The 21,391-nt window shown below is 32.9% G+C and overlaps 3 protein-coding genes across 5 annotated transcripts; 2 read left to right on the forward strand and 1 right to left on the reverse strand.

The window, feature by feature from the left end:
- The first annotated feature begins 220 nt into the window (after positions 1 to 220).
- LOC126714853 (U3 small nucleolar RNA-associated protein 18 homolog) lies at positions 221 to 7,866 on the forward strand. 3 transcript variants are annotated; one of them, XM_050415242.1, is made up of 3 exons: positions 221 to 346; positions 2,860 to 2,955; positions 5,839 to 7,866. In XM_050415242.1, exon 3 carries the CDS (start codon positions 5,862 to 5,864, stop codon positions 7,566 to 7,568), a length of 1,707 nt encoding a protein of 568 aa, XP_050271199.1. In that variant the 5' UTR covers positions 221 to 346; positions 2,860 to 2,955; positions 5,839 to 5,861; the 3' UTR covers positions 7,569 to 7,866. The 3 variants fall into 3 exon arrangements, with proteins under 3 accessions (XP_050271199.1, XP_050271201.1, XP_050271200.1); XM_050415244.1 differs by having other exon boundaries at positions 5,845 to 7,866; XM_050415243.1 differs by lacking the exon at positions 221 to 346 and adding an exon at positions 895 to 1,125.
- A 1,249-nt stretch (positions 7,867 to 9,115) lies between these two features.
- On the forward strand, positions 9,116 to 13,981 carry LOC126714857 (polygalacturonase At1g48100-like). Its single transcript, XM_050415246.1, has 6 exons — positions 9,116 to 9,382; positions 10,644 to 10,775; positions 11,975 to 12,148; positions 12,247 to 12,454; positions 12,905 to 13,095; positions 13,281 to 13,981. Exons 1-6 carry the CDS (start codon positions 9,197 to 9,199, stop codon positions 13,686 to 13,688), a joined length of 1,299 nt encoding a protein of 432 aa, XP_050271203.1. The 5' UTR covers positions 9,116 to 9,196; the 3' UTR covers positions 13,689 to 13,981.
- A 276-nt stretch (positions 13,982 to 14,257) lies between these two features.
- LOC126714858 (peptide deformylase 1B, chloroplastic/mitochondrial) lies at positions 14,258 to 20,266 on the reverse strand. The gene is made up of 6 exons (XM_050415247.1): positions 19,985 to 20,266; positions 19,721 to 19,859; positions 17,711 to 17,903; positions 16,829 to 16,939; positions 15,181 to 15,243; positions 14,258 to 14,739 (listed from the first exon to the last, which is right to left on the reverse strand). The coding sequence occupies exons 1-6, from the start codon at positions 20,205 to 20,207 to the stop codon at positions 14,638 to 14,640; spliced, it is 831 nt and encodes a 276-aa protein (XP_050271204.1). The 5' UTR covers positions 20,208 to 20,266; the 3' UTR covers positions 14,258 to 14,637.
- Between the last annotated feature and the right edge of the window lie 1,125 nt (positions 20,267 to 21,391).

Consider the following 21,391-nt stretch of genomic DNA (forward strand, 5'->3'; position numbering starts at 1 on the left):
TAGTTTTTATCTTTTATATACTGTGTTTTTTAAACTTCACTTTTTTTAAGGCAAAAGACTAGAAGTATATTTTAGTATACTAAAAAAAAAAAAATTAATAAAAAACAAAATAAGCTGATCCAGCCGAACACAAAAATTGGAGTGACAGTAATCTAAAGAAAAATTTATATAAAGATAAAAATAAATTATAAAGAAAAAAAAAAAAAAAAAAAAAAAAATCAACAAAACCCTTGACGACCGCCGCTCCCAGTTGGGTCCCTTCTCACCTCTGTTCTCGTCCACTCTCCTCTCTCTCTCTCTCTCTCCGTTTCATTGGTAAACTATCTTCTCGCCATTGCTTTGCAAGGTAAGCCTTAACCTCTATTTTTCAATACAACAAACCAATTCATATTTGTTATTATGCTTCATGATTACCCATTAAAGGTTCTTTTTTTTTTGGTAGAACTGAGAAACCCTAATAAAAATTATATCTTTTTCAAAAAAAATTTGTTTTCCATTATCTGGGTGTGTTTTGTTTTTGAAGTGTGTATGTGTGTGTGTGAGAGAGAGAGAGAGTAGAGGTGGTTTCTAGTGTTTTGTTGTAGGAACTAGGAAGTAATTTTGTGGAAGCAATTAAAGCTTCAATTTCTGGAGGCTGATGCGTTGATATGAACTACACCCACATAATTTTTTGTTTTAGGAACTGCAGTTTTGTGACTGGATTTCATTCTCTTTCATTTTGGTGATTGAAAAACTTGAAATAAGTGAAATTTTCTTTACCAAGTTACTAGTTTAATATAGGGGTGTGCGTTCAAACCGAAAAACCCTAGTAGCATGATATAAATACCACATTTTATCTTCTCTTTTCTTTTCTTCAGCCGCCCCCTTCCTTAATTTTCTCTCTAGCTCTTCTCTTTCACTTCAAGCTGTAGCTGTTCTCCGCCACAACCCTCTTTCTTCTCCATTTCTTTTAGTCTCTCAGAAACAAAGTTCAAGGAATCCCAAAAACGTTTAACCAAAAAAAGAAAAAAGAAAATACAATCTTCTTGATTCTGAGTATATGTTTCTTGTGTTTGCTTGTTGCTTGGTGTTTGGGTGCTGATAAAATGTAGGAAAGCAAAGGGAAATAGGTTTCTCCTTATTTTGGTATGTTCTCGAAATATATACATGATTTTGAGTATATTTTTTTGTGTTTGCTTGGTGATTGGGTGTTGAGAAAATGTGGGAAAGCAAAGGGAAATAGTTTTTTTTTCTTTGATCTGTTTGGTTTCTAAGAAAACACGATGTGATGTTTGCTTAATCTTAGTTTGTGTTTTATTTTTATTTTTTTTTCCTGTGTTGCTCTCTATTTTGGGTTGAAAACAGAGTCTGTGTTGGTTGCTTTTATTGTTAGTTTTTGTACTGATTTTGTCTGCCAATAAAGTCTTTGTTTGATGAAAAAATTTCTTCTTTTCTATTTTTTTTCTTGCTTTTGTTTCTCACATACCAAACACCGAAACCCGACTGAACAGAACCGAAACCAAATGCAATTGGTCAGTTCAGCGTTCCTTCCTTACAAGTCGGTTTCGGTGCTCAATATGTTAAAACCGAAATTCTCGGTTCGGTGCAAAAACTGTCAAACTGTCTTCAACACCGAGTCACCGACCGAACCGAACCGATTACACCCCTAGACTTTACATTATATACTGGTGCCTTGTATGAGATATTGTATTCCCAGGTAGTAATTTGTGTCTACTATTAGCTTTTTCAAAAAAATGTCAACCCCTTTTGTATTGCAATTGTGCATTGCCACCAAAATATTAATGGAGAGGATATAGGAACCAATGGCGGAGCTAGAATTTCAAGTTGGGGGGGCAAGATTAAAAGACAAGATTGAAGGTAGAATTAATCTAAGATAAATTAATCGATACTAAATACACACAATTTAAACATGTAATTTGGATCTTTAAAATAAATTGGAAAAATAAAGCAATGTAAAAATATTAAGAATATAGCAATATGCTTATGAAGTTCTATTCGATTATATGCAACTCAATTCCATGAATGCTTCTAAAATTTCATATAGACATTTTTACTTTTTTATGTCGTTAAAATTCGAGTTTATAGCAAAAACTCAAGTTTGATATTGAAAAGGTTGATAACTAGAAAAAAAATTGTAAGCTGGAAACCAACTGGTGAGGCGCTAAAGTAGGAACATTACACATAAACATAGATTTTTTCTTTCAAAGTCCAATTCAGTATATATATATATATATATATATTTTTTTTTTTTTTTCAGTCGTAGTTGGCAAAGTAGTGTGCAAAAAAAAAGTACTATTAGATGGGACCCATTATGTAAAAAAAGTGTTGCCATGTGAATGTAAAATTTTCTGAGAATTGTTGACAAGCTAATAAATATAAATAACAAGAAAAAGTAGATTGTCTTTTGTGTCAACTGTCAAGTGGGGACTTTTACTGCATTTTACACCACTACTGCTTGAGAAATATTGAGAAGGCCAGGGGGGGGCAAGTGCCCCCCCTCCCTCCGCCCCTTAGGAACCCAAAATATTTTTGGAGAGATATATTTGCAATGTGATTTTCTTCTAATTTTTTTAAGTTTTTTTTTTATATGATTAGAGAACTTTTGGTTTGTGAAAATTATAGGCAATATGTAATACAAATAATGGTGGTTTTGAGTAGCATTATATTACACAGCTTTGGAATTGTCAAGTGTTGTAATTGGGTTTGTGAGTGTATGCGTTACTCTCTAATGTATTATTTGGGATCTCAATGATTTATATATATATATATTTATATATTTATATATATAGTTTTATATATTTATTTTGTTTCTAAGAATGCTTAGTTGTCTCGTTTAATCGCTCCATGTCTTTATCGCAGGATCTTGATCTTAGAAAGCTAGGAGTAAGGAAGCCTCCCAAAAGGCCTGAGTTTGAAGTTCCTACAGAGGAGGTTCTGAAAAGTGCAGAATTGAAGGTAAGCTTATATGGTTTTGTACATTCCCTCTATATGATGAATAAAAAATTACATTATAAAAAGATTTTGCATTCTTCTTAATCATGGTAGTGGGATTGCTATTGCTGTACAGTGGTAGGTCCAATCATATTCCATGCTCATTGCTAAATTGAAACACTTATTTCTGAATTCTTTATATGGGTGGTCTTTACCGTCATTGTCAATTTTCTGTAGAGGGGGTTCCTAGAATCTATTAATTCCTTGAGTTGTTGCTGTTCCTTTTTGTTTATATTTTGTGTTCAGTTTTGTGTCTACTTCTGTACACAGCCCATGTACTGTGGTAGCACGCATTTTGGCTTTTAATGAAATTTTTTTCCACAGACACACACACAAATATACATAAACCAGAAAGATAAAATTGTAGTGGTTGTGATTTTTTGAGTATTGATCAGCTGGCCCATCTGTATGTATAATCATTGAATTGGGAAGATGCTGAGATTGTGCATTTCATTGTCTTTGTTTTTTTAACTGATTTTTTTTTTTGGGTAAAATTAATAATTGAATATGAAAATGGGACATTATGGAGATCAGACATTCTTAGTGGTCATTTGATTAGTATGCAGCTTCCTTAACCTTTTTCATGACTCATGACTAGACTTAATAATCAGTAAGTCTTGTTCCTTAGGTAGCTCACTAGGATGCCTTAGAACTTGATGAAGGTAGGGCAGAAGTATTACTGCCAGCAGTAAAATGTGTTTATGTTAATATCAATTAAAAATTTGTCTTAAGAGTCTTGGAAGTTTCAAAGTCTTTGTATTATGATTCCAGCTTGTCTTATTTGGTTAGTTTGGCATGAACGTAACAACCGTATCTTTGAAGATAATGAGAGATCCTAAGATCTTTTAAAACGTCTTATTTTTGGTACTTTATTTTAGTGGACTCGCATTTGGGGTTTTAAATAATGCATTTCAATTTCTGCTTTCCTACAATCTATTAGCTTTAGCTCTTGAGATTTTTGTATTTTTTCATGTCCAGAGTGTTCATCATCATGAACACGATGTTCAGTTTATTCAATAAAAGTTTTTATTACCTATAAAAAAAAATTTTAATTTGACTTATCAAAAAAAAAAAAAAAAAAAAAAATTTGTGAAAATGGTGCTTCCAGCTTTTGCTTATTGAGATTTTTATATTTTTTTGGAAGTTGATGTTGCTTGATATTACCCATTTTCTATATATGCAATTCCTTTTAAGGTGCTTTGTATGTTTTTTTCCCAGAAATTATAGGGCTTATAATGCCTTTGCAACTGTTCAGCTAGATATCTATTAGATGTTTCGTAAACGTTTCTAAATATGTAGTAGATGTTTGCTAAAACTTCCTTGTCCAAATATTCAGTAGACGCCATTTCAAAAGAACCTCATTTTTTGGGAAGATGGGTTTTGTCTCAATTTATTTTATTTGAACTCATCTTTAGGAAAGACAAATTTCAAGTGAATTAAATTTTATTTGATCTCGTTTTTAGAAAATTCAAATTCTAAACTCGTTTTGAGGAAAGACCAGTTTAGGACTTATGAACTTGTCTTTAGAATAGATGATTACAACTTGGAGAGCACAAAAGAACATTGTATGCGTATGGTTTTTATCTTTAATTAATTAATTAATTTATATATTATTAATCAGAATTAATTGATAAAGAAACAAGAACTCTATGTTCACAATGGTGAATGCGAAGTATCATAAACCATTACAATCAAATCAAAAAGAGAAACTAATAGAATGCTGGAAATAAAAAATGGTAGTAAAGTGAAAAAATTCCAGATTTTATGAAAGCAAATGTGTACAATTATTTGGTTGAGAAAATTCCAGATTTTATGTGTGAAGAGAGCACAAAAGAACATTATATGCATGTAATACGTCTTTAATTTATTATGTTATATGGTCATATTAAATTGTGCGTGGTGGCCAGTAATCATTAGGACATTTGTGAGTTTGACAGTTACATATGATGTACTGTGTGTGTGTTTGGATAGGTGTTATTTTCACTTTAAAGCCTCACATTTTCTAGTACATAGCTTATTTTAAAGCAAAGTAATAAGCCAATGAAAATATATTATCTCAAAACAGACCCGTGTGCGTGCAAGACTGACATCTTGATGCTATTTACTTCTGGTGATATTTAGGAAGGCTGTGAGTTTTTCCCTGAAGTGCATTTCTCTGTTTCGTATGTTTCTTTTATTGATTTTATTTCTTTTTGTATGTAATTCTTTGATCAAGTAACACATCCCGTTTACATGATGTCTCTTCTATTTTTACTAAAATATCTATTACTAATCAAATCAAAATATTTGTATATCTTTTAAACTCAAAAGGATGATTGTGATTCTTAATTATATTGGTAGCATTGACATTTCAGGTTTGATGTTTTGGGATCACTTCAAAGGTCTTATGCTTGTTAGAGAACATTGACCTGTTCTAAGTCTGTGTATCTGCATGTGGAGCTTTAGATATATATACTGCAACTCTATTTTTTTCACAAGTTGAACTATATTGGGCTCTACCTTGTGAGTTCTCTTAGAATTTCAATATTTTTTAGTTTACAATTAAATTTTTGTCTTAGTTGCTAAATATTTTACAAAGGTGGTGGATCAAAATGAGAAATAATTTATGATTTACCCTGAACATGAAATTACTGTTCCATGATATAAAACATTCTGTGTAAGAGGCTTGCACAGCTGCGCCTATTTTTGTGCTTTTTTTCAATAGCATTACTTACTTTAAAAAAGAAGTTCCATGATATAATTCCTTGACTAAATTATGTTTCAGTTTGCTGTAAATATTCCAAAGCAAGAGATCTTTTGGCTGTTAATTTGTACATTGTTTAAATTGCATTTTGTTTGGTTTTGCAGAAGAAGGATTTTTCTTGTCAAAGATGAGTTTAATATCGCAAAATATTCCCCCCAAAAGTAAAGCTAAAAAGACTAAAAGGGAGGATATCAATGACCTCTCCTCCATGCAAGGGAATGAAGATGCTCAAAACGAATATTTGGATGTTTCAAGGATGAATAAGAAAAAGAAAAAGAAAGAACACAATGAAGAGAATGAGAAGCTAGTAATTGAGCAAGAAAGAGAAATGAAGAAGCTTGAAAACTCTTTGTTTGGATCTCTATATTCCCCTGTTGAGTTCGGGAAGGAAGATAAGGAAGAGATTCAAGACAAGCTTGAGAAAGGTTCTACTTTATTCATAATGGATCGTTCTGCAAATAGCATGCTTTCTGTTCATGAAGAGGATGCAGAATTATCAGAAATAAGCAATGACGAGCTAGAAACTAAGCAAAGAAAACCAGTCTGGGTGGATGAGGAAGAGGATAAAACCGAAATAAATATTGCTAAAGTTAATAGATTAAGGAAATTGAGGAAGGAAGAGGATGAGAGTTTGATTTCAGGTTCAGACTATGTGTTGAGACTGAGGGCTCAGCATATTAAGCTGAACCCTGGCACAGAGTGGGCCCAATTTGATTCAAGGTCAAGGAATGATACATCTTTTGATGATGAATCATCGGATGAAGAAAATGGGGCAGTACTGTCCCATAATTACAAGAATGTTGAAGCTGTTGAAGATATCCTTCAAACAAATGAAAACCTAGTTGTGAGGAGCAGCACTAAGTTGTTGCCTGGACGTCTTGAATATTCAAGACTTGTAGATGCAAATGCAGAGGATCCTTCAAATGCTCCAATAAATTCAGTTCAGTTCCATCGAAATGCGCAGCTGCTACTAACTGCAGGATTGGATCGAAGACTTAGATTTTTTCAGATTGATGGCAAACGGAATACCAAGATACAAAGTATCTTCCTTGATGATTGCCCCATTCGAAAGGCATCTTTCTTGCCTGATGGGTCTCAGGTTATTGTAGCTGGAAGGAGAAAGTTCTTCTATAGCTTTGATTTAGTGAAAGCAAAAGTTGATAAAATTGGCCCCCTGGTTGGCAGGGAGGAGAAAAGCTTGGAAGTTTTTGAGGTTTCCCCTGATTCAAGTACAATTGCCTTTGTGGGAAATGAAGGTTATATCTTGCTGGTTTCTACCAAAACAAAGGAACTGATCGGGACACTAAAGATGAATGGAACAGCTCGTTCTTTAGCTTTTGCTGATGATGGTCAGCAATTATTGAGCTCTGGTGGTGATGGCCAGGTCTACCATTGGGACTTGAGAACAAGGGCTTGCTTCCATAAGGCTGTTGATGCAGGTTGCATAAACAGTACTAGTCTTTCAACTTCCCCAAATGGAAAATTGTTTGCAGCTGGTTCAGACAGTGGGATTGTGAATGTTTACAACAGAGAGGAGTTCTTAGGGGGCAAGAGAAAGCCTATCAAGACCATAGAAAATCTAACCACCAAAGTGGACTTTCTGAAATTTAACAATGATGCTCAAATATTGGCTATTTCATCTAGCATGAAGAAGAACAGCTTAAAGTTGATACATGTTCCATCATTTACGGTGTTCTCAAACTGGCCTCCCCTCAAGAAGTCCCTACAATATCCACTATGTTTGGATTTCAGTCCTGGTGGTGGTTTCATGGCCATGGGAAATGCTGGTGGAAAAGTTTTGTTATACAAGCTGCATCATTACAATCATGCTTAAAAAGGAATGTGACATTTCATTCCCACATATCAGAAGCATCATTTGACTGAGGCCCAAAGATGATCTGATTGTAGCATCTCTTTTCTTTTCTGAGATTACCGGTTGGTAAGATTTCATATTGTTAGTGGATAAAGTAAAGCCTTGAATTCTCTTTTTATTTGATTTGGTTAATTGCAGTAACTCTAGCTTCTACTAGTAGTTGGTGGCAGAAAAGCTTTCTGCAGAAATTTTGCGCTATGACGACTTGTTTTTGTTTTGTTGCACCATTTTTTTAAATGAAAATTTGTGTTGCTTTTAATCCCTTGCTGTATTAATTACAATCTGACAATCCTTCTTTTATTGAAATGATTATAAACCGCTCTCTTCCAGGATAAATGGCTATGGATTTGTGATCTCAAAGTCAGGTTTTGTGCCTGAATTGGCACCTTGTAGCTACATTCTTACTATCCCACACAAAAAAGGGTACCTTGCTGGCCACATTCTTCCCATTGGGCTAAACTTACAGATTTGTTTTAAAGACTCATCAGTCTTACTGTCCTGGATATACAAAGAGTTCAAGACCTTCTCTATCTCAATTTATTCTTACCAAAGTAACTATCCTTTTCAGCAAGTTACAGTGAAACATCAGGTGAATGTTTTTTTTTCTTTCCTAAGTTTAGCATGGTTTTTACCTGAATCCTCCTCCCAATCAAGATGATAACGAGTAGTTTCCATTATTGGCTGAATCAGCACTTTCTGAATTAAAATCCAACTGACTTGCCACGCTAGCTGAATGAAAATACATTTTGTGCAAAAGATGAGGAATAACAAATAGCTTGGTTCATCTTAATTTTAAGTCAATCTTTTCACGTTACCTCTGTATAAGACAATGTATTTTCTTATCATATCTTGAACTTTCTCCCTTGGATGAACCATAAAATGAAAATCCCATATGATATCCCTACTTATACAAATCTTCAACGGGCCGAAGTGATTATGAAATTGATCCATTTCATGATTTAGATTAACTATTATAAATTTACATGTGTATCCAAAATCTCATCATATTCTTTTTTAGTGCACAAAATTATGTCATTTAAAAATTTTAAATGACACACAACATTGTTAGATTTAGAAAATCAAATTGTAATTGTAATAAACTGAATTGTTTTGATCATATTCTGATCATGGAAACATACTAATGTTCCCTTACAAGTTCCCTTCAAATAATTCTTCATATCTTTTTTATATATATATATTAACCGGCCAGCATGCCACAACATGGCAAGATGTTCTATTATTTGCCAAAACGAAAGTGTCCGGGAACGGTCAAAACCTTTCAATAGCTAGAATGTATTCTTTTAAATCAATAAAAAAAAGTAGGCAAATTGAGTTAAGCTGGGCTCATTTTACACCTCTAATTGATCAGCCTGTAATGTAACTGGGTACCCATGATTTCATTTTAAAATAAGATAAAGATAATAATGAAAATTAGAAGATATAAAACAAATCTTTTTATTATTAAACTAGAATGTCAGCTCATGTGCAATGCACCTGGTGCCTAGTGGCATAAGCATTTCTACCTATATATACTCCTAAGCCCACATACCCTCTTGGTTACCCAAACAGACCCCCACAAAAAATTGAAGATGAGTAGGTCTAACCTTAAAGGGCTTACATTAGTTCTTCTCATTGCCTTGTTTGTTTGGTCTTCAAGCTTTGAGAATTGCGGTGCTTCGCAAAGTTACATACCGCAACCAAGACATTGGAACTATGCCATCTTTAATGTACTAGAGTATGGTGCTAAAGGCAATGGATATGCCGACGACACAAAGGTGACTCTAAAAAGCCTTCTTATTAGTTCATAATATTTCAAATTGTACATAGCCAATTAATAATATACTCATTATAAAAACCAAAAATATGTGCTTTTTCATATTTTAGATATAATGGTAATCTACATTGTTGATTCTTGAGGTACAGATGAGGTAAGTTTCTAAAGCTATATACCCTATAAATTCAGCTTATTGAACATGTAAGCTTCATTATGAATTTCATTAGACAACCAAAGATGAATATCAACATTTTAGAAACTTGAAGATGATTTCTACTATTTAGTGATGACTCTAACAACAAAATTTGCTAACTGATTCATTGGCCAAATGCAGAACTTTCTGTTAAGAAACAAAATCAAACATGTAGTTCAAAGTTATCAAGCAGAAGGAAGAGTCATGGAATAGTTACCCACTATGTGTTGTGGCACTTGGTGCAAACGTGAGGGACAATCAGCTGGTTACTTCAAGATTAAAATATTTGCTTGCATATAACGAAATGGCCACATAAGCAAGAGGAGATAAAGTCAAAGGGAAATCATAATCATTAAAAAGTAGAAGGAAAAAAAAGAAGAAGCAGAATATTGGATAGTCAACCAGTTGTTATCCCTTATTAAAATTTTTTTTTTTGGGTGTCAATTAATTTCTAATTTCTATTATTGTAGAGTTGGCAAAGATCCCATGTAGGCATGTAGCAGTACAAAATACAAATTAAGACCAATATCTAAATGACATCAGGCATCATCACCAAAACCCTTTAAACTTTACAATATTTTTTTATTGGATGTGAATTTTAAAAATCTAGCAGTTAGATTGCATGTTCTTATTATATCGTTCATGCTTACAAATTTCAAAAAGATCAAAGATCAATAATGATGTCATCAATCAAATGTTTAAATTTTAAATTTTTGTAATCTAAAATTATGCATAAAAAATGAGTCTATTGATCAAATGGTAAATAACATTCAATTTAAATGAAATTTGACATGTGTGTTATGAACAAAAATAGCATGAAATTCAACTAGTTAAATGTTCAAAATTCACATTTAATAAAAAAATATAGGAGGAGTTTAAAAGGTTTCTCTCCAAACTAGTTTGGAGAGAATTATTATCATTAGCATTATTTTTTGACAAATAATCGTGACTCGTAACTCATGACTACAATTATTAATAGTACTGTTACAATATATGCTCTCTCTTTTTTTTTTTTCTTCTTTGGCTAGATTATTATTTTTTAACTTGTCCATGTAATAATGCAATGCAGGCATTTGAAGCAGCATGGGCAGCAGCTTGCAAAGTGGAAGGATCAACCATGGTTGTTCCATATGGATTTGTGTTCCTCGTCAAACCAATCACTTTCTCTGGCCCAAATTGTCAACCAAACATTCAATTTCAGGTTCACTAATAAATTATTAACCCCATATTTCATTACCATATCAGCTATAATTATACCTATATAATATCTAATAGTCGAAGTATAATGTTTAATGTTATCATGCTCTTATTGAGCCACATCATCGACCGTGTTACCATTTTTTATTGAGTTGTTCCTCTATTTTTTTTATAATATTAAATATATTAAACCATCCTAGATATTATTAGGGGAAAAAAAGTCCAAAATGAATGTATAAATTCAATTGGTTAATATATTTAATACTATCAAAAAATTAGAAGAACAAATCAATAAAAAAAAGGTGGTGTGATTGATGATTCGGTCCAGTTCGGTACGTTTGATCTATTTCGGTCCAGTTTGGTTCAGTCATTTTGTTTTGCACAGTTCGGCCTATTTAGGTCCACTGCAGCCCATTACAGTCCAATAGGTCCCTTTTTGGTTGTTTTGATCCAATTCGGTCTACTTTGGTCCATTTTTGTGCACTTACTTAAAAATGGAAAAATTCAAATTTGGGTTGAGAGTACCTATTCTAAATATGAATTTTTTTAAAATAAATAAATTTTCAAAATAAATTGTAAATAGATGACAAAAAGTAATAATATTATTTTTAATTGTTTAATTTAATGATTTGTGGTATTATATTTTTTTTTTGTGTTCTTTTTTTCCCCTTAGTTGATGTTAGTATTTTAGTCATAGTGAATTGCACAATTTTAGTGTTTTGATGCAATATAATTTGAATTTGAAGATCAATTTCTATGTCATATAGAAATTAGGAGATTGTTATAACTATGGTTCTCATAAGTTTTTTAGTGATTTGTTTGAGTACATGAAAGCTTTTTTTTTTTTTTTTTTTTTTGACATGTGAAGCTCATCGTACAATGTATAGGTTATTCAACATACCATGGTAGAAATTCATCTATAAATAAATTTATTGACCTTATTTTCTTACAAGCACTCAAAATAGTTAATATAACAAAACAATGCCACACAAAGTAAAGCACTTATGTTGATGATTTTGTTTCGTAGTTGGAAGAAACACTAAACTTTTTATTGTACAAAAATAAAAATAAAAGCATCGACACAAAGAATAGTAACTGTCTTGCGCATTGTTTGGGCCCTAGACTAGAAACCGTTATGCTAAAATGTGTTAATTCTTATTGTTAAATATATGAGCCAGTACTTACTAGTCAAATATAATGCAGTTGGATGGCAAAATTATAGCCCCTACAAGCTCTCAACCTTGGGGTTCAGGTCTCTTACAATGGCTGCAATTCAAAAATCTTAAAGGAATTACAATTTTAGGAAAAGGTGTTATAGATGGACAAGGCTCAGACTGGTGGAATGACAATGGAAGAATGCCAAGCACCAAACCAACGGTAGCAACCTTAACTTGTGCTCTACTATTCACGATGTTCTAGCAATGCTGTACTCTAAAAGAGCTTTTGTATATGTATGGTGCTATTATGGTAAACAGGCATTGAGGTTTTATGGAAGTAAAGCTGTGACAGTAAGCGGCATAACGATACAAAACAGTGCTAGAACCCACCTCAAATTTGACAATTGCATAGGTGTTCAGGTTTTCGACATACGTATTTCAGCCCCATCTGATAGCCCCAATACAGATGGAATTCACCTACAAAACTCTCAAGATGTAACCATTTACAGAGCTAATCTTGCATGTGGTATGTAACTCTAAAATTCTAAATGGAAAATGCTATAGCTCCTATTAATTTTATTACATAAAACTTAATAGTGATGGGTAATGAATGTGGTAAAATTTATAGTATCCCTAACATCACTCATTCTAGATAGGAGTAGAATTTTATCGTAATTTCACAAACACTATCAGCAGTTGTTCACTTGCTGTAAGCTGAAATGAAGAACAAAAAGATATTAAACAATCAAGCAGGGAATATAAAAAAGAATAAGAATTTACTTGGAAAACAACCAACTAAAACAAATGGAAGCATATATAAACCTCTCTCTATTTCTCTCAGATACTAAGATAGAAAATCCTAGATCTAAAAATTCTCAATGCCCACATGCCTAGTTGTACAACTTGGTGTCAGACCAAAGGAACCTGTGTCATGAGTAGTTATGTAAAGGGTGATAAAAACGACTGCATTCTGCAGGAGATGATTGCATATCCATACAAACTGGATGCTCAAATATTTATATACACAACATCAACTGTGGACCTGGACATGGAATCAGCATTGGAGCACTGGGAGCGGGTAAAACCAAAGCTTGTGTTTCAAATATCATCGTCCGAGATGTCACACTGCATAATACACTGACTGGTGTCAGAATAAAGACATGGCAGGTATAAATTATAAACATTATCAGTATACACTATCGATTACCTCTTCTTAATTCAAATCATAAATGCCATTAAGAGCATATTTACATAATCACTCACAATATTCTACTCTAGGTAACTAGAACCTATTTCAAACTCATCCAACTTACATCTCCTATTAGACATTTTCTTATAGTTTTCAACCGCAGGGAGGCTACGGTTCTGTCCAAGGAATCACATTCTCAAACATTCAAGTTTATGAAGTTGAAATTCCAATCATGATCGACCAATTTTACTGTGCTAGCGACAAAAGCAAATGCCGTAATGATACATCAGCTGTGGCAGTGTCAGGCATAAACTATGTGAATATATGGGGAACATACACAGTAAAACCTTTACATTTTGCCTGCAGTAACAGTTTGCCATGCACCGGTCTATCTCTGGCTAACATAGAACTAACACCACTTCCAAGTTATAACTTCGAATTGTGTGGCTCTTTCTGTTGGAAAGCAAATGGAACACTGAGAACTAGGACTGTCCCTCCAATTGATTGTTTGATGCCAAGCAAGCTATCAAGCACTAGAGTTCAGTCTTATGGTAATTCTTGCTGGGTTTAGCCTCAAGGACAGATGCAGTGCATGGATGCAGTGGTTTCTCATGTCCAACTTAGTTGATTTGGAGTGAATGCGTGATGAATGATGCCAGTGTGAATTTTGTTCTCCTTATGTGATTGTTTCCTAGGAATGGAACAATCTATATTGCCAAATCCACAACATTTATTTACTTGATTCTGGTCTCTAGAATTTTTTTTTGTTTTTTTTGTTTTAGTTTATACAAGTAATAAATTCCAGTTTCTAGAAAGTCTTGAATGTATTATCCCATTTGTTAAACATTGCTAGCGTTCATCTCATGATCTGGATTAGAAAAGAAGTTTTCTAGAAATAAAATGGACGCATTCTTAAGAGAACTTTCATTCGAACAAAAAAAACAGGGAAAAGTAGACACAATTTCGTTTCTTCTGCTCATTTTTTTCTATTATTCTTTCGTTTCTTTCTTTTTTCTCCTAAGAAAGACTTTCAACTTTTTTAAAACAAAGATATTACTTTTCTCCAATCTCCCAAATTTTTTTTGAAGATATTAATAAAAATAAAAAATAAATAAAGAAGCCAATGACACTGACTTCAAATGTCTTGCAGTGACCGAAATTTGCTTGATATCAAATAAACCAGTAGAAATTGACATTTTGAAACATTAAAGCAGACCTGCATGCTCTACAACCAAAATAATAATACAACATAGGACAATAGAGTGAAGCCTTCTAAGAAAATCAAATTGAAAACTCTAATTTCTGCATTACAAGAAAACCTATCAAACATTCCCTACCATCTCCTTGAATGGAAGAGCACTGCAACGTATAATACAATCAGCATCATGCCTAGCACTCAGCTTTCCCATATGATGAGCAACCAAAAGAACAGTTAAAAATATTACAAATGGAAACAAACAAGATTAAGAATTATCAATATGGAATATGGAAACCAAATGTGTCCATGGAAGCCAGCATGTTCAAGATTTTCCAAAACCAGCAGCAGCCTTCTTCCTTTGGCGGGTTTCTATTCTTTCAGGGCTTGCCAATCCTGTCTTCTCCTCGTACTTCTTTTCTAGAGCCTGTCATAATTACCTAAACAAAATGAACATATTCCTTTTCCATTGCAAAGACAGGATCCTGTTAATACACAGGGAAAATCTACACTACAATCACCGAAAACATAAGGCAGACCAAAACAATCTCAAAAACATTTCAATTTGCACCAAAAGCAAAGCTTTCAACAATTTTTTGTACACATTTAGTCACCCAAAAGATCGGCTAGCAATGCCCATGATGCTTGAGTTCAATAAATTTCTTGATGCCATCTAACAAGGATGGTGTATCAGATACAAGCAAAGAGCAGTTGTCACTGCTCATTGCTGGTTCACCTTTATCAATAGGTATACTTTCCAATGAAAACAAAAGGTTCTAAGCATCATCGTGGTATACACTTTCAAGGGAGCAGGGAAACTATTCTTCTGAGATCAGAAAACATGAGATTTATAGGCATGCTTGCTTACCTGTAGCTCTGTGCGAATACTATCAAGAACTTCATCACTCATTCTATCAAAGAATAGAATACCCTGCAAATTCAAGTCATCTTATAAGAAAGAATTACAGGTGAAACATAAAACTGGGCCTGAAAAATCAAACCCTTAAGTATTCATAGGCATTAACATAGATGAATGCTCCTTTGGAAAGGTTCAATCTAAATTGTTTCACCATATGCAAAATGCATTATATTGCTGTGTTAAGAATGACGATACAAGGAAATATGTCATATCTGCACAAACCTAGACAAAATGGTTTGCCTACATTGAACAGACCATGTTACTAATAATATAGGTCCTTTCACTATGAAATATTGGAACAGGCCTGTTATGCAGCTCAATTTTATAAAGTGGATTCTTGTCCTTTATATTTAACATTTTATTTATAAGTAAGTTACGCATGAACTTTGTGGTTCTTAAACCCAAAACCTCACCCTTCATCCCATTATTATGGGAGGAGGAAGTGTCAGTTGAGCTATGGCTCACTGGCCTTTTATATTCAACATTTAGAGCCAGCTCTAAAAGCCAGATTGATTTCCTTCTTAAGCAAGCTCTTGAAATTATGATTTTTATTTCCAATCACCTTATAAGGTTATTGCACCGCTTGTCTCCTATTTAAACGGGCTTCTGCACTTCTACAGCCCTGGCATTTTGTTTCACTTCCTCCATAAAAATCTGTAGCCTATCAGGTTTCATCTGATTAATTTTATTTTTATAATACTTAGCCATCACAACAGTAGAAAAGTGAGACATAAATGTTCATTCTTGTTTGAATTGGATTCTTGGTGTTGTTTCAGGTTCCTTATACAGAATTAAAGTCACAAAAAGTGTGGTTATGAAATGATAGGAACCTTTTTACAAAGAACAAAATGGACCATGAGGAATAAACCAAAGAAGATGATTGCATCAATAAATTGCCTTGCTAAAGCTCGTATGGATAAAACCCAGGTATATAAATGGCTCAAGGCAACATAGCAAGTTTTCTGAGATTCATGGCATTTAAGCAGATGCCTCCACCTAATAATAAGGATATTACATCTCAAAGAGTTTCCATTTCCTTGATTTGACAGTACCCTAATGGCCTAACCTAAGCATCTGTTTTAAAACCTGGTACACTATTAGAATCTTTCTTCCTTCAAATGATGATGACAGATCAAAAGCTAAAAGGTTTGAAGTCTTTGTGGGAAAAAAAAACAAGCAATTGGTATTACAAATTAAGAAATACGAGATGGAAATTAGTAGTTCCATTCCCTTGTCTATTTTTTTCATAGTACTAATTACTTGAAATGAATAGAACACTCATAATTTCATGCATCATTTTTGTTTCTTTTTTTCCCCTTGTTTTGAATGAAAAGAGTGGACTCACATTCATATGCATCTTATGAAGTTCTAACTTATTCTTATCTCTGATTCTATTAAGATCTGGGGAAGGTTAAAAGTGGTATGTCATATTAACTAGTGAGTCCACATTCCAGGTTAATTTAAAATTTAGATTCATTTGGACCATAGGATTTAGCTTCTAAAACTGTAAAATTTACACCTTCCTTCAAGTTTCAAGGGACAAGATTTTTGTTGTATTACCAGATATACTAAATTAGAATCAAAATGGAGGACAGACCTGCAAATGGTCAAATTCATGCTGGAACACTCGTGCAGGAAGATCAGACAAGCTGACAGTAAACCTTGCTCCTTTAATGTCCCGTGCGTCAATCTTCACAGTTTCTGGTCTCTGCAAGTACAAACATGACAGACATTGTAAGTATGGTGCAATCCAAAAAAAAAAAAAAAAAAATCAACAGTGTAAAAACTTGTATGGAGAGCATTACAACATATTCTTTCTGATTTGAGCTCATGACAAGAATTCAAGTGACGCCAATGAGCTCAAGAAGCTTTAGAAAGGAAATCTTAAGAAAACTTGAAAAAATTCAGAGGATCCAGCTTGGCTTTTATTAATGAATACCTAATGATATCTTAGTATTTTAGAGAAAGATCATATGAACTCATAATTTTATTTTTAATTTTTATTACCAACAAGAAATGAGGAAGCAGCCAGGAGTAAAATACACAAAGTCAGAGAGCAATTCAAGCTAAGCCCCTATAAAAATGAATTCACAAACAAAACATTCAATAACTTCTACACATGCATTCATGATTCTCTTGCACATTGCCAATGAGCTCCAGCTCAACAGGCATCTCCTCCCTTAAAAGTTCTAGGTCATGGGTGAGGTCATGGGTTTCATTACTAATTCGGTGCATGTGTAATTTACCAATATATATTAAAAAAAAATATTCTCTTGCACATTCCAAATATTTATAAACCCAGTCAACAATGAAGTTAAGACTTATGAGAAGACCATAAGTGAATTATTGCTGAATTGGAAAAAGGTATTAATATGCACCAAATAAAATTGCTTATTTAAAGTGGCCATGTCCTACAGAGTACTCAAAATGTAAATGAAACCAAAAAGGAGATAATAAGGAATCAATCAGCTTTGAATACCACAACATCAGCATAAATCCCTGGGAAGGACAGGCAACCTTCATTAAAAAGCACCATTTTCTTGGAATATTTGTATACTCTTGGATTTACAAGAACAATTTCCTCTCCTTCACCACGTTCTCCAACAGGATTAAACACCATGAGTTGAACATTAATTCCTACTTGAGGTGCTGAGAGGCCAATGCCATCAGTTCTGCGGAAAAGGAAGCCAACAAGTATTGTTCACACTCCTGTAAATAGCAAGGATTGTTCATAAGAATCTAACTCTATATTCTATAAAACCTAATCACAGAACCATTCAATTCGAACACAGTAAACTGTATCAGTGAATGAGTTTATTGAACCTCATGACCAGCTCGGTATTCAGAAGAGGTTGTAAAGAATATAATAGCAAACAAACAATAGAAAAAAAATAAATAAATAATGCACAGAATTTTGAAATGCTTCATGGTAAGTGGAAAACTACAAAAGGGACAGCAATACTTCACTTCGGATTAATTAAACAAGTCTCCAAAACTAAAGATTTGATTTGGTGTTTCAAAAGATTACTAACAACAATTTTAGTATACAGTTCACCAAAATTATAAGCTACAAAGAGATCCAAAAGGTGAAATTGGATTAGAGTAGCCACCCCCAGAAAGGATGAGGCCAATGCCGAGAATCATTAAGTGAGATTTACAACAGCACCATTGAGTGGTAAGTCAAGCAAATTTCAATTTTTTACTCTTCTTCACAGGTTGCAAGAGGATTTCAGCCAATAAATATGAATGAGGAAAGCATTATGAACCCTTCTAAATTTTTATACCTACATATTTTAATTACCTTCATGAAAAATATTAAATAAATACTCTCAAAGCAAAGTTTTTGGCTTCCAATGAGTTACAGCACATTGGGTGCATATGTAACTTACCAACTAAAAAATAAAAATAAAAAAGCAAAGCTTTTGGCCAGTGCCAATTCATTAAGGTTTCATCTTCACCAATGAAGCAATACTCAATGTAGTTGTCAAACATGGACTTTGAACACACATCAAAGATTTAACCGTAGCAGGCTTATAGTACACTACCATAAAAAATCACTAAATATTAAAATAAGGCCAAAATGATTGTTTAGTCCTTAAATTTTAGCTTTGATTTACATCTTTCAAATTTAAAAAGTTACAATTCTCTCCTTTAAAAAAAATTATCAATTTCACCCTTACATCCGTCCACTATTAAAATAGTTAAGTAAATGCCAGACAAAAATCTTGGGACTAAAGGTTTTGTTGTTGTTGTTGTATGCCAGACCAAATGCTGACATGGCATAGAATAAGCTTAACAGCAATGAAATCAATTTCACAACTGCCGAGGTGACAATGAAATGGTGGCATGGCCTAGAATACTGTTAAAATTTCACAACAGTGGAGGTGAAAGTTGTTAATGGTGGTAAAAATTAAAAAAAAAAAAAAAAAAAAAAGTGATCTCAATGGAGCCCAAATGAGAACCAGCAAAAGCTTGCTAACTCAATTGTTGTGTCTGGAGCATTACTCCAATAAAATAAGAAGCACTTTCTCTAGGACAATCATAATATTATCCCCTTCACCTTTTTTCCTCCTATGCCTATTGATAAAAAATGGGTTCTTTTAAAATCAATAAGTCAAGTGACACAAAAAAATTTCTCAATTGTTTTTTTCACGAAAATGAGTCCGTTTAGTTAGGCATTTTGGAAGCTTAAATAAGCGTTATTACTTTTTAAAACTCAAAACTCTGATTTGCAACCATATCTCCTTGTAGCTTTTATTACAAATGCTCATTTTAAACTCAAAACACCGTTTTCCAATAGCTTATACAAAAGGCACCCTATTTCTAAGTTGGAATTTTATTTATGATTGGTACATAATAATAAAAATAGGGACAGTGCTGACTGGTGAGCATTGCAAAACTGTAACATTATAGATGGGAGAGACGGAAATGAAACATATATTATTAATTTACAACGAATAAAGAAGTGGATTGGGATAAGAGAAGTTACTTATACATAACGTCGAACATTTCGTGGACGAGTTTCTGCAAATTATCGTCGAACGAATCGATTCGCTTGTTCTTCGCCCTCAGAATAGGGTCTGGATATTCCACTATTTTCAATGGCGCTTCAAATCGAACATCCTCAGCTAATTCAAAATAAACAACAACAACAACAAAAACACAAACATATTCAGTATTAATTAATTACGAAATCAGATTCAGAGCTCCACCAAGTTCAATATTTAGAGAGAGAGAGTGTGCGCGCGCTTACGAGTAGCTACGGCGACGTCGTCGTTTTTGGATGAGAAGCCGCGCTTGGCTTGCGCGTGGACAGGAATTGTTGGTGGTGGTGATGGCCGGTTCGCGGAGGAGGAAAATAGCCGACCGGATTGGGATGAGCGGTTGAGAAGGTGAGACATGGCGGGAAGAGTGGAGGAGCGGCGATGGAGAATGGGGACGAAAGAAAATGAGTGGAGCCAAGTCTTGCAAGCCATGCCCACAAAACTAGCAAGGTGTGTGAGACTGTAAGAGACAGGCACTATATATATATATATATATATATATATATATATATTAGTGAAAGAATATGTGTAAATGAAAAATAAAATAACATCTGTAAGTGTTTATTTTTGTGAAATGTCAGAGATAAGAGTCGGAGTTTAAGTATTTAAACGGAAGTTTTACATACATGTATATTTAGACTAATTTAGATTAACTTAAAGTAGAAATTTTATCCTTATTTGAGGAACTAAAAATTCTATCTTTGTATAAAAAAAAATAAAATAAAAAATAAAAAACCGTGGCTTTAAACCATGTGCCAAGAGGTTGTGGGTTTGAAAAAAAATTTCTTAACTAATTGTTTGTTTTGTATTTAAAAATTGACACATTAATTTATAATGATTATATTGTAAAATTTTTGTAATACTCTCAACATCCATATCTTATGAATTGTTTATATAAGTTAAGATAAGATCAAATAAAAAGAAAAAAGACGTTAATAAATTGCAAAGGGCCCATGTAATTAATTAAATTTGTGAAGCTTTGTGTATGTGTTAGAGACCATATGAAGTTAATTAACATGGGTATTATTTAAAAATAAAAATCACTGAAAGTTTATCAAGATGATTCAGCTCATGAAACATCAAAGATGTTTACTAAAAAGACTAACTAATTATATATGCTTTACATAAGAATAATTATCACTATATCTGCATCATAGTCATCAAATAAATCTAGGACAAGAAGCTTGAAAATTGAAACAACTCAAGAAAAATGTTAAAGATTTGGAAAAGTATATTAAATACCACATTGGTAACATAATAAATAATTTTTAATTAATTTGTTGTTTTGTTTTGAAAATTTGACACATTAATTTTTATGAATTATATAATAAAATTTGTAATACGATTAACATGAATTTGTTATAAATTCTTTAGGTAAAGTAAAGATGAGATCATGTTAAGGTAGGTCTTTTTTAAAATCTTTAAAAAACAAATAAAAAGAAAGAAGATGCTCATAATTTTTTTTTTTTTTTTTTTGAGAAGAAGATGCTCATAAATTGTAAGGAGCCCATATGATTTTACATTATTGTCCCAAAAATGACATATAGAACCCATTGAAATATAAGAACATCAATGCTATTACTATATATAAAATAAAAAATAAAAAAGAGAAAATC

The sequence above is a fragment of the Quercus robur genome, chromosome 2 (assembly GCF_932294415.1).
Source record: "Quercus robur chromosome 2, dhQueRobu3.1, whole genome shotgun sequence".
NCBI classification, from domain to species: domain Eukaryota; kingdom Viridiplantae; phylum Streptophyta; class Magnoliopsida; order Fagales; family Fagaceae; genus Quercus; species Quercus robur.

Excerpts from the sequence above, each read along its gene's own strand:
- LOC126714853 (XM_050415242.1), top strand. The coding sequence starts at position 5,862 with ATGAGTTTAATATCGCAAAATATTCCCCCCAAAAGTAAAGCTAAAAAG.
- LOC126714857 (XM_050415246.1), top strand. The coding sequence starts at position 9,197 with ATGAGTAGGTCTAACCTTAAAGGGCTTACATTAGTTCTTCTCATTGCC. Across the intron at positions 10,776-11,974 it reads AACCAAACATTCAATTTCAG|TTGGATGGCAAAATTATAGC; the intron begins GTTCACTAATAA and ends AATATAATGCAG. Across the intron at positions 12,455-12,904 it reads CAGAGCTAATCTTGCATGTG|GAGATGATTGCATATCCATA; the intron begins GTATGTAACTCT and ends TGCATTCTGCAG.
- LOC126714858 (XM_050415247.1), bottom strand. The coding sequence starts at position 20,207 with ATGGCTTGCAAGACTTGGCTCCACTCATTTTCTTTCGTCCCCATTCTC. Across the intron at positions 19,860-19,984 it reads CGACGTCGCCGTAGCTACTC|CTGAGGATGTTCGATTTGAA; the intron begins GTAAGCGCGCGC and ends ATTTTGAATTAG. Across the intron at positions 14,740-15,180 it reads GTATTCGCACAGAGCTACAG|GCTCTAGAAAAGAAGTACGA; the intron begins GTAAGCAAGCAT and ends TAATTATGACAG.